Below are 14883 nucleotides of genomic sequence, written 5' to 3'. Positions count from 1 at the left end.
AATGGTGAGGGCCCAGAGAGATAGCACAGTGGTGTTTGCCTTGCAAGCAGCCGATCCATGACCAAAGGTGGTTGGTTCGAATCCCGGTGTCCCATATGGTCTCCCGTGCCTGCCAGGAGCTATTTCTGAGCAGACAGCCAGGAGTAACCCCTGAGCATCGCCGGGTGTGGCCCAAAAACCAAAAAAAGAAAAAATGGTGAGCAGTGTATTCAGGAGTCTCATCGTTGCTGCTCTCACCCCAGAGCTCACCACCCCATATAAACACCACAACCCTAACCAAAACAAAACAACAAAAGCAAGGCTATCTGGATTTTTCTGGTTCTCTCAATTTAATGTAATGCCAGCTCACGTAGTGGTAGTTCCATGAAATGCTAGTAAGTACAGGATATGGGCCAGAGAAATTAAGACCCTAGTTTCCCTTGCATGCAGCAGACCCTGGTTTAATCCTCTGAACTGCACAGGGTCCCTGAGCACCAAAGGAGTAATAATACCTCACACCACTGCATAAAATCCACTGAGCACCAATGTGTGGCCCAAAATCCAGTGAATAAAATGAAATTAAGAAGCATAGAGGGGCAAGAGAGATAGTTCAAGGGTTACAAAAAATGCTACTCTTGCTCATGGCCAATTCCAGCTCAAACTTATTCAGTACATATGGGCCTCCAAGTACTGTCAGAGTGGCCTCTGAGCCCCACCACAGGTGACCCGAACACCCCCCAAAAAAGGGATTTCCCGAGAGAAGTCAACAAAGTAATAACAATATTTTCAATATATGGTTCTACAGTGACTGAGTGTTTCATATGCCAAAATAATTAAAATATAGTCTAGATATAGAAGGTATGCCCTTACAAAAATTAACTCAACATGTACTACAGAGCTAGGAATAAAGCTATGTAATTTGTCAGTGGAGTAATTTCCCCTGAAAGTGTGAGGCTCTGCCTAGATTTAGGTAACCTAGTTAGTCTTGGGTATGATGAAGACCTTCTAGATACAACACCAAAGGCATGAATAGTACCTACACTGAATTTCATTAAAATTAAATACTTTCTGCTCTGCAAAGGATTGAAGAGAAATGAGAAAACAAGCCACAGACTAGGCAAAAAAAAAAAAAAAAAAAAAAATGCCCCTGCAGAAGACAAGTGATAAAGACTGCAAAGAACATACATAAAAACATTCAAAGCATGCAAAGAACTCTCAAAATCCAGTATTAAGAAAACAATAGACTAGAGCAATAGTACAACAGGTAGGGCTCTTGCCCTCCAAGTGGCCAACCCATGTTAAATCCCTAGCATCTTACATGGTCCCCTGAGAACTACCAGGAGTAATCATTGGGGGTGGGGGGTGAGGAGGAGAAACACTCACTCACAAGAAATATAGTTTTAAAATGAGTCACTTCACCAAAAAAGATACAGAAAATGAAACAGCCACTTAACAACTTTCTGAGGAAAAGACATGCTCTTACCATATAGTCCATCATCTCTGCCTCTGATTTTTTTAATTTTTTTATTTTTAATTATGAGAACAAAGATGCAAAGAAAAAGGACAAGGTAAAGTTACAGTGGAAGGACAATCACCCATAACATAATTCTCAGAAGAAGTCCCCTTGCTGATATCTTAACTTTGAACTTTCAGCCAAAGAACATTAAGATAAATAAAACAGAATCCATGTACAATTACTTTGTCCCTCAAGTCCCCAGATTGTAACACATTGTAATATTTCTTAACAGCACACAAGGCAATCTAAAGCCATAAAACTTATGTAACTCCTTAAACATTAGAGGCATAGTATTTTTTACATTTCCATGTACATGCATGCATATTAGCTTAAGTTAACCTCAAATTTTAGGTGTTTTTTTTTTTAAGGATTAGAGTCAAAGGAGCACAGTAAAAACGGTGTTAGAGTAGCAATTGTTGTTTGCATAGGCCCACCAAAATATGAGGGGCATGGAAAGGAATAACCTTGGCCTAAATACAAAGAGACCCTACCCCTGAAGTTTCCTGGCATACGACCAACTGTAGGCTCCAGGCAAGCTAGATCGTCCAATCCAAGCCATTGTCCGTAGTGCCAACAAACTTTTCACACAGTCTCTGTTGTTGGTATCATGTTTCTGTATTAAAGATCCTAGAACCTGCATATCCTACATTGAAGTCAGGATGTGGAGCGTCCTCTCGTTTCACCTCACCATTAAAGGGCAATGCAGGGAGCCCTGTCCTGTAAGCAGATCATTGTTGTTGTTAAGTCTTCTCAGTGTTAAGGGAAGTCTCTTTTGAGCAGGTCGATGTGATTTTTAACCCAGATGAGGTGAAAACTAACATCAAACCAAAACCTGTACCTTGGGCCTAGCACAGTGGCTTAGAGCTCCTACCTCACAAGTGCAGGGCCAGAAGTCTATACCACTAGTAGCCAAAATGAGACTATGCCTCCAGGCAGCTCTGCTGAGGGCCCATCTTCTCAATTCATGCATTTTGCAGCCCCTCTGCAGTCAGGTGTGTGTTGGCACCACACGGAGGGATGTCTGACTCCTGGTAGAAACCACAACAAAAAAAAGGTGAGCACCAGAATCATGAAAAGTGATTCCTGGCAAGCACATGGCTGTGTACCAACCACAGCAACCCAGTAAGCACAAACCTTAAGTTTGGGCCTCAGCTAAGAGTGTGAGACCCGGTGAGCATGTGCCTGAGCTCCAATGCTAAGTAAAGGAGCACAAACCTCAGCAGCAGTGTGAGCACCACAGCCTGGGATGGGATCCCAGGTAGCACCACAACCAAGAATAGTTATGATACCTGTCACTGAAGCATCAACAACAAAGGGAAGAGGATGGGGGAAAAAAACGAAATGAAATTTAATTGTTCAGGCTGTACAGAGGGTAGAGCATTTGCCTTGCATGCAGCTGACCAGGGTTGGATCCCTAGCATCCCATATGGTCCCCCAAGCTCACCAGGAGTAATTCCTAAGTGAAGAGACATGAGTAACCTCTGAGCACTATAAATAAATATAAAATGTTATTAATAATCAATGTCAGGCTGGAAAGAGTACAGCGGGTAAGGTACCTGCTTTGCACATGGCCAACAAGGTTCAATCCCAGATTCCATATACAGTCCCCTGAGGCCACCGGGGTGATCCCTGAACACAGAAATAGAAGTACATCCTAAGCATAACAGTACAAAATAATAATAAATCTGCATGTGAACACTTATGGCACTTTTAATAATAACTGCCAAAACTTGGCCAGCAATGGAGTTATCCTTCAGGGAAAAAACAATGGAGCATCCAAATAATGGAAATGTTGCCACTATAAAGAAATCTACTCTTGTGGGCCCGGAGAGATAGCACAGCGGCATTTGCCTTGCAAGCAGCCGATCCAGACCAAAGGTGGTTGGTTCGAATCCTGGTGTTCCATATGGTCTCCCGTGCCTGCCAGGAGCTATTTCTGAGCAGACAGCCAGGAGTCACCCCTGAGCACCGCCGGGTGTGGCCCAAAAACCAAAAACCAAAAAAAAAGAAAAAAGAAAAAAAATCTACTCTTGAAGCTGTAAAGAAAATCAACTGCATATTACTAACAGAAAAAGGCCAATTATGTGTAGCTTTTTTAGAATTTTAACGTTCTAAAATAAATAGAACTACTAAGACAGTGAAAAAAGATTATTCAAGGATAGGGGTTAGTAAGTAGAGCACAGAGATTCTTAGAATAGTGAAAATATTCCCAATAATACTATGATAATATTATCAATTTGCCCAAAACGACAAAATAAGCAACACCATGAGTGAATCCAAGCTACAGACGAGTTGATAATGATGTTTCAGTGTAGGCTCCTCCATGATGACCATGTACCATTCTGGCAGAGACCATTGGTGATGTGTTAGTAGAGCTACAGATGTGCAAAGACAGTGAGTATGTAGGAAAATCTCTACCATCTGCCACTTATACTAGTCTTTTTTTTTTTTTTTTTTTTTTGGTTTTTGGGTCACACCCGGCAGCGCTCAGGGTTTTCTCCTGGCTCCATGCTCAGAAATTGCTCCTGGCAGGCTCAGGAGACCATATGGGATTCCGGGATTCGAAACAATGACCTTCTGCATGAAAGGCAAACATCTTACCTCCATGTTATCTCTCCGGTCTCACTTATACTAGTCTTAAATAAACTCTATTCTTACATTTATTTATTTATTTATTTATTTAGGTATTAAAGTAGAAGCCAGGAATGAGTCTCAAGTCCTGGGTTCAATATGTTAAGCCCTAAATTCAATCCCTGACACACAGGTCTAACCCCCCCACCTCAGCACAGCTAAGTATAGCCCTGAAGGACCCCCTAGACCAACCCCCCCAAAAAACAGTTCTCCCAACAGCTTCCAAACCTCATCCTGACATAGATACAGAAGAGCTAAGTAAATAAAAGCAAAACAAATCTAGAAATCGTCTTCCTATTCATGACTTGATGTTCTTTCTTATTTAATTTGCCTTTTTATTTTATTTTCATTAACATCTTTAAGTACCATGATTACAAACATGTTTGTAGTTGGGTTTAAGTTATAAAAAAAGAACACTCTTGTGGCTGGAGAGATAGCACAGCGGTAGGGTGTTTGCCTTGCAAGCGAACAACCCAGGATCAACAGTGGTTCAAATCCCAGCATCCCATATGGTCCCCTGTGCCTGCCAGGAGCGATTTCTGAACAGAGAACCAGGAATAACCCGCTGAGTGCCACCGGGTGTGGCCCAAAAAAACAAAAACAAAAACAAACAAACAAAAGAACATTCCCCTTCACTAGTGCAGTGCAACATCCCACCACTAATGTCCCCATCTCCCTCCTTCTCCACTTCCCTCTTTATTCAAGACAGGCATTCTATTTCTCTCACTCACATTGTAATGACAGTTGTCAGTGTAGTTATTTCTCTAGTTGAACTCACCACTCTGTGGTAAACTTCATTCCATGGGCCGGTTCTTCTAGCCCTCATCTCTGTTGTCTCTGGGCATTATTACAATAATGTCTTTTGTTTTTCTTAAATCCCATAGATTAGTGAGACTACTCTGTGTCTATCTCTCTCCCTCTGACTTATTTCACTCAGCATAATAGTTTTCATGTTCATCCATGTATAGGAAAATTTCATGACTTCATCTTTCCTGACAGCTTCATAATTCCATTGTGTATATGTACCACAGTTTCTTTAGCCACTCATCTGTTGTTGGGCATCTGGGTTGTTTCCAGTTTCTGGAATGAATATAGGCGTGCAGAAGGCATTTTTGCTCAATTTCCAGTTTTTTGAGGAATCTCCATATTGTTTTCCATAAAGGCTGGACTAGACAGCATTCCCACCAGCAGTGAATGAGAGTTCCTTTCTCTCCATATCCCGGCCAGCACTGATTGTCCTTATTTTTTGTGATGTGTGACAGTCTGCTGCATAAATGGTAACCTCGTTGTTGTTTTGATTTGCATCTTCCTGATGATTAGTGATGAGAAGCATTTTTTCATGTGTCTTTTGGCCACTTGTAGTTCTTCTTTGGTATTGGAATAAAGACAGACCCTCAGATCAGTGGAATAGACCTGAGTAGTCAGAGAATATTCCCCAGACATACAATCAATGAATCTTAAAGGGGCAAGAAATGCAAAATAGAGAAAGGAAAGCCTCTTCAACAAATGGTGATGGGACAACTGGTCAGCCACATGCAAAAAAGTGAACTCAGATCTCCATCTAACACCATGCACAAAGGTCAAATCCAAATGGATTAAAGACCTTGATATCAGATCCAGAACCATAAGATATATAGGACATGTAGGTAAAATTCTCTGTGATATTGAGACTAAGGCATTTTCAAGGAGGAAACACCACTATATAAACAAGTGAAGCAGAGATAAACAGATGGGTCTGTATTAAGCTGAGAAGCAAAGAAAATAGTGACTAGAATACAAAGGCAACCCACAGAATGGGAGAAACTATTCTCCCAATACCCATCAGATAAGGGGCTAATATCTAAGATAAACAATTTACTAACAGAACTTAACAAGAACAAAAAACATCAGTGGCGCAGGCGGTAAGGCATCTGTCTTGCCCACGCTAGCCTAGGACAGACTACAGTTCAATCCCCCGGCGTCCAATATGGTCCCCCAAGCCAGGAGGGATTTCTGAGCGCGTAGCTAGGAGGAATCCCTGAGTGTCACCAGGTGTGGCCCAAAAAATCTAATCCCACCAAAAAATGGGGAGAAGAAATGAACAGGCAATTCCTCAAAAAAGAACTACAACGGGAAAAAAAGAACTAGAAAGAACTACAGATATTATATCTGCTTCATTAAAGACAGTCATTAAGGGCGTGGGAGAAGATAGTATGCCAGGTAAGGCATTTGCCTTGCACCGAGCTGGCCTGCGGTGGCCTAGCATCTCATATGGTCCCTAAAATCAAAACAAACCAAAAAAGCAGCCATGAAAGCACTTCATTACTAAACCAACACACACCAATGCGAAGAAACAAAAGTGTGCCTACTAAGTTCATTATACCCTACTAGAAATAATAATAAACACGAACAATATACTACTTTTTTAAATTTAACTTATAACGGGAGGAGGCAAAGGGCTTTTAAGCAGCTAAATGAATTAGATGATACACATAGAGCACAAGGATAGTGATTTGTATACAGTAAGTGTTCAATAAATTTCAGCTGTTGATAGCTACAGATTTTACCTCTGGGTTTCTAGGTAATCAGTCTCAGGCATACTAAAGATTAAGTCCTTTTTTAGGTTGGGAAACCACAAAAGGGCCACATCAGGTAGAACTCAGGGCTTACTCTTGGCTCTGCTCTAGTGCTTAGGGAAACGTGGTGCTGGGCACTGAAACCAAGTCAGCAGTGCCTTACCTGCTATCTTACCTCTCCATTCATATTCACCCAGCTCTCTAAAAACCAAGATATTCTTCTCTTATGTGAGACTTATATATAACTTAGCAGAGCAGCAACAAAGGGCCAAAGGCAAAAAAATTATTTGGGAGTGAGAGACTGAAAGGGAGAGACATTGGGGTCCTGAGTAGAAAGAAGTAGTGATAGGTGATAGGTATGGCACTGGAATAATTTTGTGCATAGAAAACAGTATTATAATTACAAAATATCAGCCAATAAAAAAAAGCTTAAAGAAACAAACAATGGAAAAAAAGTCTAAAAAACAAACGCGAGAGGCTGGGGAGATAGCATGGAGGTAGGGTATTTGCCTTGCATGCGGGAGGATGGTGGTTCAAATCCCGACATCCCACATGGGCATCCCCCAAGCCTGCCAGGAGCAATTTCTGAGCGTAGAACCAGGAGGAACCCCTGAGCACTGCCAGGTGTAACCCCTCCCCCCCCAAAAAAAAACCAAGATTCTTAAGGGAGGAGGAGACTCCCAAGGGGGGAGGAGGAACTCCCAAGTGACACTCAGAAGGCCTGAGCCAAGGATGCAGTGCTGGGCCTACCAGCAGTACTCAGACGTACAGGGCTGCCTAGTGATGCTCAGAGGATGATGCAACATTAGGGATCAAACCAGGATCAGTCACATGCAAAACAAAAGCACCTTAGCCTCTATGCTGTCTCTCTGGTCCCTCAAAAGATTCCTGGGTTGTTGTAATGATAGTACAGCAGATAGGCATTTGTTTGCCTTGCATACAGCCAAACCAGGTTTGATCCCAGGCACTCATATAGTCCCCCGAGCCTGCCAGGAATGATTTGAGTGCAGAGCCAGGAGTAACCACTGAGAACTACCAGGTGTGGTCCAAAAAACAAACAAAAAGGTATTGGCATGGTGTCTGTACTAAATGTCCTAAATTTTGGAAAACTACCCTCTCTGCACAATCTGTCGATTGAGAATGCTTCAAGAGGTAAATAAACCCAGTGGGATTTGCTTACACAGAAGTCTCAATAACCACAGAGGCAACAGTGCAATAACCACAGAGGCAACAGTGGAGGAGAAACATCCAGAAGTCCAGAGCATGCATGAGCTCTGTACTGACTCCCTTCTGCCAATTCCGCCCTGGCTCCACTCTTCCCAATGGCCTGGTGTGGGGCTTGGTCTCGTAAGCGCCCAATAAGTCCTTTTCTCACTTATGATAAAATTTGTGTTGTTGGGCAGAAGTGGTAGCACAGTTGTAGGGCATTTGCTTTGCACATGGCTGACCCAGGACAGTCGAAGGTTTGATCCCTGGCATCCCATATGGTCCCCAGAGCCAGGAGAGATTTTTTTTTTGTTTGTTTGTTTTTGGGTCACACCCGACAGCACTCAGGGATTACTCCTGGCTCTACGCTCAGAAATCACTCCTGGCAGGCTCAGGGGACCATATGGGATGAAGGGATTCAAACCACTGACCTTCTGCATGCAAGGCAAACGCTTTACCTCCATCTTATCTCTCTGGCCCTCCAGGAGTGATTTCTGAGCGCAAAACCAGTAGTAACAGGAGTAACCCCTGAGCATCGCAAAAAAAGAAATTGTGTTGTTAATAAAGAACCCTACCAGGTAGTTAGGTAATACAAGACCATTCCACAAAATCTGCTGTATTACAAACACACTAGCTAAAACTCATCAGAATACACATTGCAACATATAGATTGTTCTTCAATAAAACTGGGTGGAGGGGTAAGATTATTGAATATGAAAGCATAAACCACACCTTTAAATTGCACAATAAAATGTTCAGAGGTAATTTTCCTATATCAATTTACGACGCTTCATGTCTAAAAACCTGTAAACAGTTAAGCCCATTTTAAAGTAGCCCTATTCAAAATAAAAATGTAAGTAAGGGTATAAGGGGGCCAGAGAGATAGCAGAGATTGGATACCAGCCTTGCACAAGTTACACCCCCCCCAAAAAAAGGAGTGGTGAGAAATTATATGAAACTTAATCTAGGTTTGATCTGTAGCACAACATATAGTTGAGTCCACCAGGAGTGATCCCTGAGCAGAGCCAAGCGTAAGCATTGAACACAGCCAAACACAAAAATAATAATGATGGGTTGAGAGATAGCATGGAGGTAGGGCATCTGCCTTGCAGGAAGAAGGACGGTGGTTCAAATCCCGGCATCCCATATGGTCCCCCAAGCCTGCCAATAGCAATTTCTGAGCACAGAGCCAGGAGTAACCCCTGAGCGCTGCTGGGTGTGACCCAAAAACCAAAAATGATGATGATGATTGATGATGATGATGATGATGATAAAATAATATCATACTGAAAGGCCACAGAGATAGTACATAGGGTATAGCACTTGCCTTGCATAAAGCTAACTGGGATTTGATCCTACACGGGCCCCCAACCAAGTACCACCAGAGTCGCTCACAAGCCAAACCAGACATGGCTCAAACATTCCCTACCCCTTCCCCAAAGAGACATAATGTAGAGTCTAAAAGAATAAAGAAGGGCTGTAAGTCACTTGACTTGCAAGCATCTGGTCACAAGATCAATTCCCTAGTGTCACCCAAGGTGATCCTGGCAGCTCTGCCTGAGACCACCAGAACCACCAACAATTCCTGACCTCACTAAAGACAGATTTTGTACAAGCACCTCAACTAAACAGTACAACCCTCAGAAAGCATGAAACTATAAATAAAGGAGCATGACCCACAGTAAGTACAACTTTAAGTGCAAGCACCTCAACCAGACACACAAGCCTCAGTCAATATAACTCACAGTGTATGCACATCAACCAAGTGTGCATGCACCTCCACCTCCCATCACTGCACCATCATAGAGAAAAGAGGGGAAATTTTTTATTTAAAAATATTTTTAACTAGGCCTGGTGAGGTGGCGCTAGAGGTAAGGTGTCTGCCTTGCAAACGCTAGCCAAGGAAGGATCGCTAGCCAAGGAAGGATCGCGGTTTGATCCCCCAGCATCCCATATGGTCCCCCCAAGCCAGGGGTAATTTCTGAGTGCTTAGCCAGGAGTAACCCCTGAGCATCAAACGGGTGTGGTCCAAAAAAACAAAAAAAAAATATATTTTTAACTAAAAAAAATTAAATTACAAGGACTACAGTAATTTCTAGAATGAAAAGCAATTTAAAAACTCCAAAAAATGATGCCTTACTTCTGAGTGCATAAAGCTGCCAACATACATAATAATCATATCTTGCTTTCAAGTTTACTGACAGCACCCTACAGTACTTTGCTTAATTATTTGTTTTGCTTATATTTCCACTCTCTATTTAGTCTTACTTTGCAAGCAGCCTATATCACAGCAGGAAACCCCTTCAAAATGCAAACCTCTCCAGCTCCAGAAAGACTGAAATTAGGACAAACATACTTGTTCATGTTTCACATTACAAGAATTTGAAAACTGCCTTACTTGTCATACCACACTACAATCAATAAGCAACCTCTAAGACCAGGAATTCCAAGGAACACTTGAGAGCTGGAGAAACAGTATAACGGGTAGAGCGCTTCCTTGTATGCAGCAGATCTGGGTTCTATCCCCACCAAAAGAGATCTAAGTGCAAGTGTTACAGCTCTTTTAGAATTTGTCCAACAGGCCTTCTGGTCTCCACCGGAAGGCCTCCAGAAAAGAAAAAAGAAAAAAAAAAAAAAAAGAGATCTAAGTGCAGAAGTAAGTCCTGAGTACAGCTGGGTCTCCGACCCAACTACCAAAAAAACAAGGGGGGGTGGGGGTGGGTGGTGGTAGTGGGGGCAAGTAGCACATAAAATAACAAGACTGTCCTGTTAGACACTCATCTAAAAGCCAAAAGCTCATGCCAGCATATCTTCTGTGATCTTAACAAGTTCACACTGATCGGTTTCCTATTAATAAACTATCACTTTTGAGATATTTTATAACTTGCTACAAAAGATATTAAAGTGGGACAATAAGGGGGAAAAAAAAGACTATGAACATCAAAGTTGCATATGTACAGGTTTCTATCTTATATAATTTTTCACCACTCCTTTTTTGGGTGGATTATGGACCACACCCAGCGACACTTGGGGATTACACCTGGTTCTGCATTCAGAAATCACTCCTGGCAAGCTGGGGAAATTATATGGAATGCCAGGTATAAAACCCGGGTTAGCTGAGTGAAGGGCAAACGCCCTACTTACTGTGCTATCACTCAGGCCCCATTTTCTCACCACTCTTATTAGCAAATAAGTTGTTTACTTTTAACATTACAAGATCTAAGTTTTTGCTCACAGAAATTTTAGATATAGTCTCTGTAATAGATATACCCTTTTAGAGAACACTTCCGATCTTAAATTTAAAACAGTTACCTCCTTCACCACTGAAAAGTCAGCCATCTGATCGCTAAGTCCCAAGAATCCAATCAGATTTATAACTAGGCTTTACTATTTCTTTTTTTGGGGGGAGGGTTGGGCCACATTAGGCAGTGCTCTTGGAAGGCTCGGGGGATGACCATATGGGATACCAGGGATCGAAGACAGATCTATTCCAGGTGGGTTGCTTGCAGGACAAATGCTCTACTGCTGTGCTATTGCTCCGGCCCCACTATTTTTTAAAGTACTGTCTATATGACATCCAAAAGCTAGTAACAGAAAATACAAAATATGTTTAGTACCAAAATCATTTGGGGGCCAGGGGTGATCCTAAGTAGTATTCAGAAGATGATGGGCAACCCTAACTCCAGTGCCTCAATGCAAGGATCCAGGTATAGGATGCAACTTGAGCCCTGCAGTGCTGGGTATACCTGTCACTACAGCAGTACTGAGAACCCTCCAGGCCTGCAACCAGCAAGGTTTGGGGTACCACATGAAAATTAAACTGCTTTGGAAGCAAATTAGGCATGAAACCTAATTGACAGCCTATCTTCAAGTCTGCCCAAATCAATTTTTAAGTACTACGATTCTACTTGAATTCTGTCTCCCAACAGTGTTTAAATTTTTGTTGTTGTTTTGTTTTGGGTCACACCTGGCAATGCTCAGGGGTTACTCCTGGCTCTATGCTCAGAAATTGCTCCTGGCAGGCTTGGGGACCATATGGGATGGTGGGATTCGAACCACCGTCCTTCTGCATGCCAGGCAAACGCATTATCTCCATGCTATCTCTCCGGCCCCAGCAGTGTTTAAATTTAAAGCAACAACCATTGATCTAGTTCAACTGGATGGTTTGGGGGGAGGGGGTTGGTTTTTGGGTCACACCTGGTGGCACTCAGAGTTTACACCTGGGTCTGCACTCAGAAATTGCTCCGGGCAGACTCGGGGGACAATATGGGATGCTGGGAAGTGAACAAGGGTCCATCCTGTGTTGGCCACGTATAAGGCAAAGGCCCTACCGCTGTGCTATATCTCGGCCCCTTAACTGAATGTTTTAACTCTCATTTTTACTTCCTGAGTTTAGCAAAACAAATATAGGTAACTCAAATGTCAACATAGTATACAGAAAAAAATTAAATAAGGGTAGGGCATTTGCTTTGCATGCAGTGAGTCCACCTGGATTTGATTCCCAGCATTGTATTTCAGTCCCCCAGAACTACAATGAGTAACCCCTGAGCAACACCAAAAAGGAAGGAAGGGAGGGAGGGAAGGAGGGAGGAAGGAAGGGAGGGAGGAAAGAAGGAAGGAAGGAAGGAAGGAAGGAAGGAAGGAAGGGAGGGAGGGAGGGAGGGAGGGAGGGAGGGAGGGAGGGAGGGAGGAAGGAAGGAAGGAAGGAAGGAAGGAAGGAAGGAAGGAAGGAAGGAAGGAAGGAAGGAAGGAAGGAAGGAAGGAAGGAAGGAAGGAAGACCCAATTTTGCAACACATTAATATTTCAGCTTCCTGGTTTCTTTCCTTCTATTTAAATTACCTCGTGAGTTTTCATTTTTACAATAAAATATTTACAACAAAAATACAGGAAAAGTTCAACATTTACCTACCCAACATTTGGTAATCCAACAATACCAATCTTCAATGAAGTCCCAAATCTTCCAATGATGGGGGGTGGTTTAATTCCATCACCTCCCTTTTTGGGGGGCATCTGAAATGACAGAAATTGCATATGTGGTATAACTATATAACTATTACCATGAGCTAACAACACATTTTATCATATAAAACAGATTAACAAACAATAATAAAATATACTTCCAGTCTAAAATTGACAAACAGCCAAGTTCTACATTACCTTCCAACAAAAATAAAAAATGAAGGGACGGAGCGATAGCACAGCGGATAGGATATTTGCCTTGCACAAGGCCAACACAGAATGAAACCCAGTTCGATTCCAGGCATCCCATATGGTCCCCCCAAACCTGTTAGGAGAAATTTCTGAGCGCAGTGCTAGGAGTAACTCCTGAGCCCCGCTGGTGTGACCCAAAAACAAAACTTTTTTAAAAAAAGTTCTGTAGACAGAGCTCATGCTTACTACCAGATTAACATACGCTGCAAAGACTGATCTAAAAATATATGACACCAGAAAATATGACACCAGATATCTCTCTATCCAGAGAGGTCACAAAGCACTATTAAACCTAACATATGGCTATCCAAAAGAAAGGAAATGCATAACTCCAACCAAAAAATATATATCTATCTACAGCCATGAGTTACCCCGTCATTTTCCCACCAAACCATTCCCCTCCTCTACAACAATATGCCCTTTCCCGTGTCCCCTACTAGCACCATCTTTCCTGGGGAGGAGAAGGAATGATCACCCGGTGTCAAGGATCCGATGCAGTCTCCACCTAGGACTCATGAGAGCTTTCATGAACCACCTTGGGAACCTCGAATCCTAAAAGAAATCAACCCCCTGCTTCTCGTCCTTTACACAGTCCTACGAAAACTTGGTCGGCCCCTGCTAAGCATTGGCTTCCAAACTCCTCTGTGCACGATTTAATCCAAGCTAAAACGATAGCACGTAAAACTCAAAGAGGATAATCATAAAACTAGCACCTGGGTTACTGACTTCATCCAGGTCAACTTCCTGAGGGTCCCCCAACAGAGAGCCGGCTCCAGAAATGTGCCCAGCAGCCGGGGAACCTCCCTTCTTGGGGTTCACCTGTCGGGGGCCAGAAGCCGCACAGGCCCCGGAAGCAAGGTTGCAGTAATTAAGCAAAGCCTCTCCAGGTCAGAGGAGGGGTGACCACCTCGGGTGCCACTGGGGGGAACCTCCTGGACCCAAGCGGGTCCCCCCTAACCTCTCCACCCTCTCCCTCGGCTCACGGGGCCGTGCAGACCCAGGGAGGCAATCCCCAGGGTGTGGCAGCCAGCGGCGTGGCCCGCTCCAGGGACGCGCGGCCTAGTCCTAGTCCAGGGCCAGCGCCTTCATCCACCACGCCGCCGGCTGCCCTCGCCGCGTGCCAGCCAAGCGAGCTCGCCCGGGCCAAGGGCCGGCCACACGGCAGCGACCTGGAGCGCCCCAAGCCTTACAGGGAGCACGCCCGCGGGCCTCCCGAGGGCCTCACCGTGCTCGGCGTGCGCGATGACAAGAGGGAGGACCAGCGGCCGCGGGAGACGGGTTCTGCCGGCAGCGGGAGGCGGGGTGGAAGGAGGAGAGCGCGTAGGCCCAGCCCAGCCCAGCCCGTCCGCCAAGCTGCACGCACGGCGGCGGCGGCGGCGGAATGGGCGGGCCGGGAGCCGCCCGCACCTGCGCGCAGGCTGCTGCGCGCTTCGCCCCGCCCCGAATGCCCGGTGCGCCTCCGCTCATTGGCCCGGCCGGCTGTAGGAGGCGGGATCTTGCGAGGGTGGGCGGGGCCTACAGCCCCGGAGCAGGAGCTCCGCCCCTCTCGCGCACACGTGGTCGCGGCTGCCGGCGTCTAGCCTGGTCCCTGCACGTGGGCCTGCCTTCCCGGCCTGGTGGGCTCTCCGCCCGCGCCTCTCGCTGTGCGCCAGTGACCCTCTCGGACTCAGCGCGGAGCCTGCGGTTCCCCAGCCCCGCCCAGCGCACTTTCGGGTCGCTCTTGCGTAGCTCCACAGCCCCACCCGCCCTGACAGACCTGGCCGGCCAAGGACCTGACGAGTCCT

General features: G+C 44.6%; 1 protein-coding gene and 1 non-coding gene across 2 annotated transcripts in view; one reads left to right on the top strand and one right to left on the bottom strand.

Moving 5' to 3' along the window:
* The window catches only part of OLA1 (Obg like ATPase 1), a 185255-nt gene extending 170750 nt beyond the window's left edge, over positions 1-14505 (bottom strand). The window contains exons 1-2 of the mRNA XM_049773463.1: positions 14325-14505; positions 12798-12898 (exon numbers count right to left, since the gene is read on the bottom strand). Coding sequence (XP_049629420.1) covers positions 12798-12898 — 101 coding nt within the window. The 5' untranslated portion in view covers positions 14325-14505. The remainder of the gene's footprint in view (positions 1-12797; positions 12899-14324) is intronic.
* On the top strand, positions 10435-10496 carry LOC126009921 (U7 small nuclear RNA). The gene has a single exon (XR_007496084.1). It is a non-coding gene; the product is annotated as a U7 small nuclear RNA (small nuclear RNA).
* Positions 14506-14883: the final 378 nt, after the last annotated feature.

This window comes from Suncus etruscus, chromosome 5 (genome assembly GCF_024139225.1).
Source record: "Suncus etruscus isolate mSunEtr1 chromosome 5, mSunEtr1.pri.cur, whole genome shotgun sequence".
NCBI classification, from domain to species: domain Eukaryota; kingdom Metazoa; phylum Chordata; class Mammalia; order Eulipotyphla; family Soricidae; genus Suncus; species Suncus etruscus.
The sequence above is the reverse complement of the archived record's forward strand: the minus strand, read 5'-3'. Positions and strand labels throughout refer to the sequence as shown.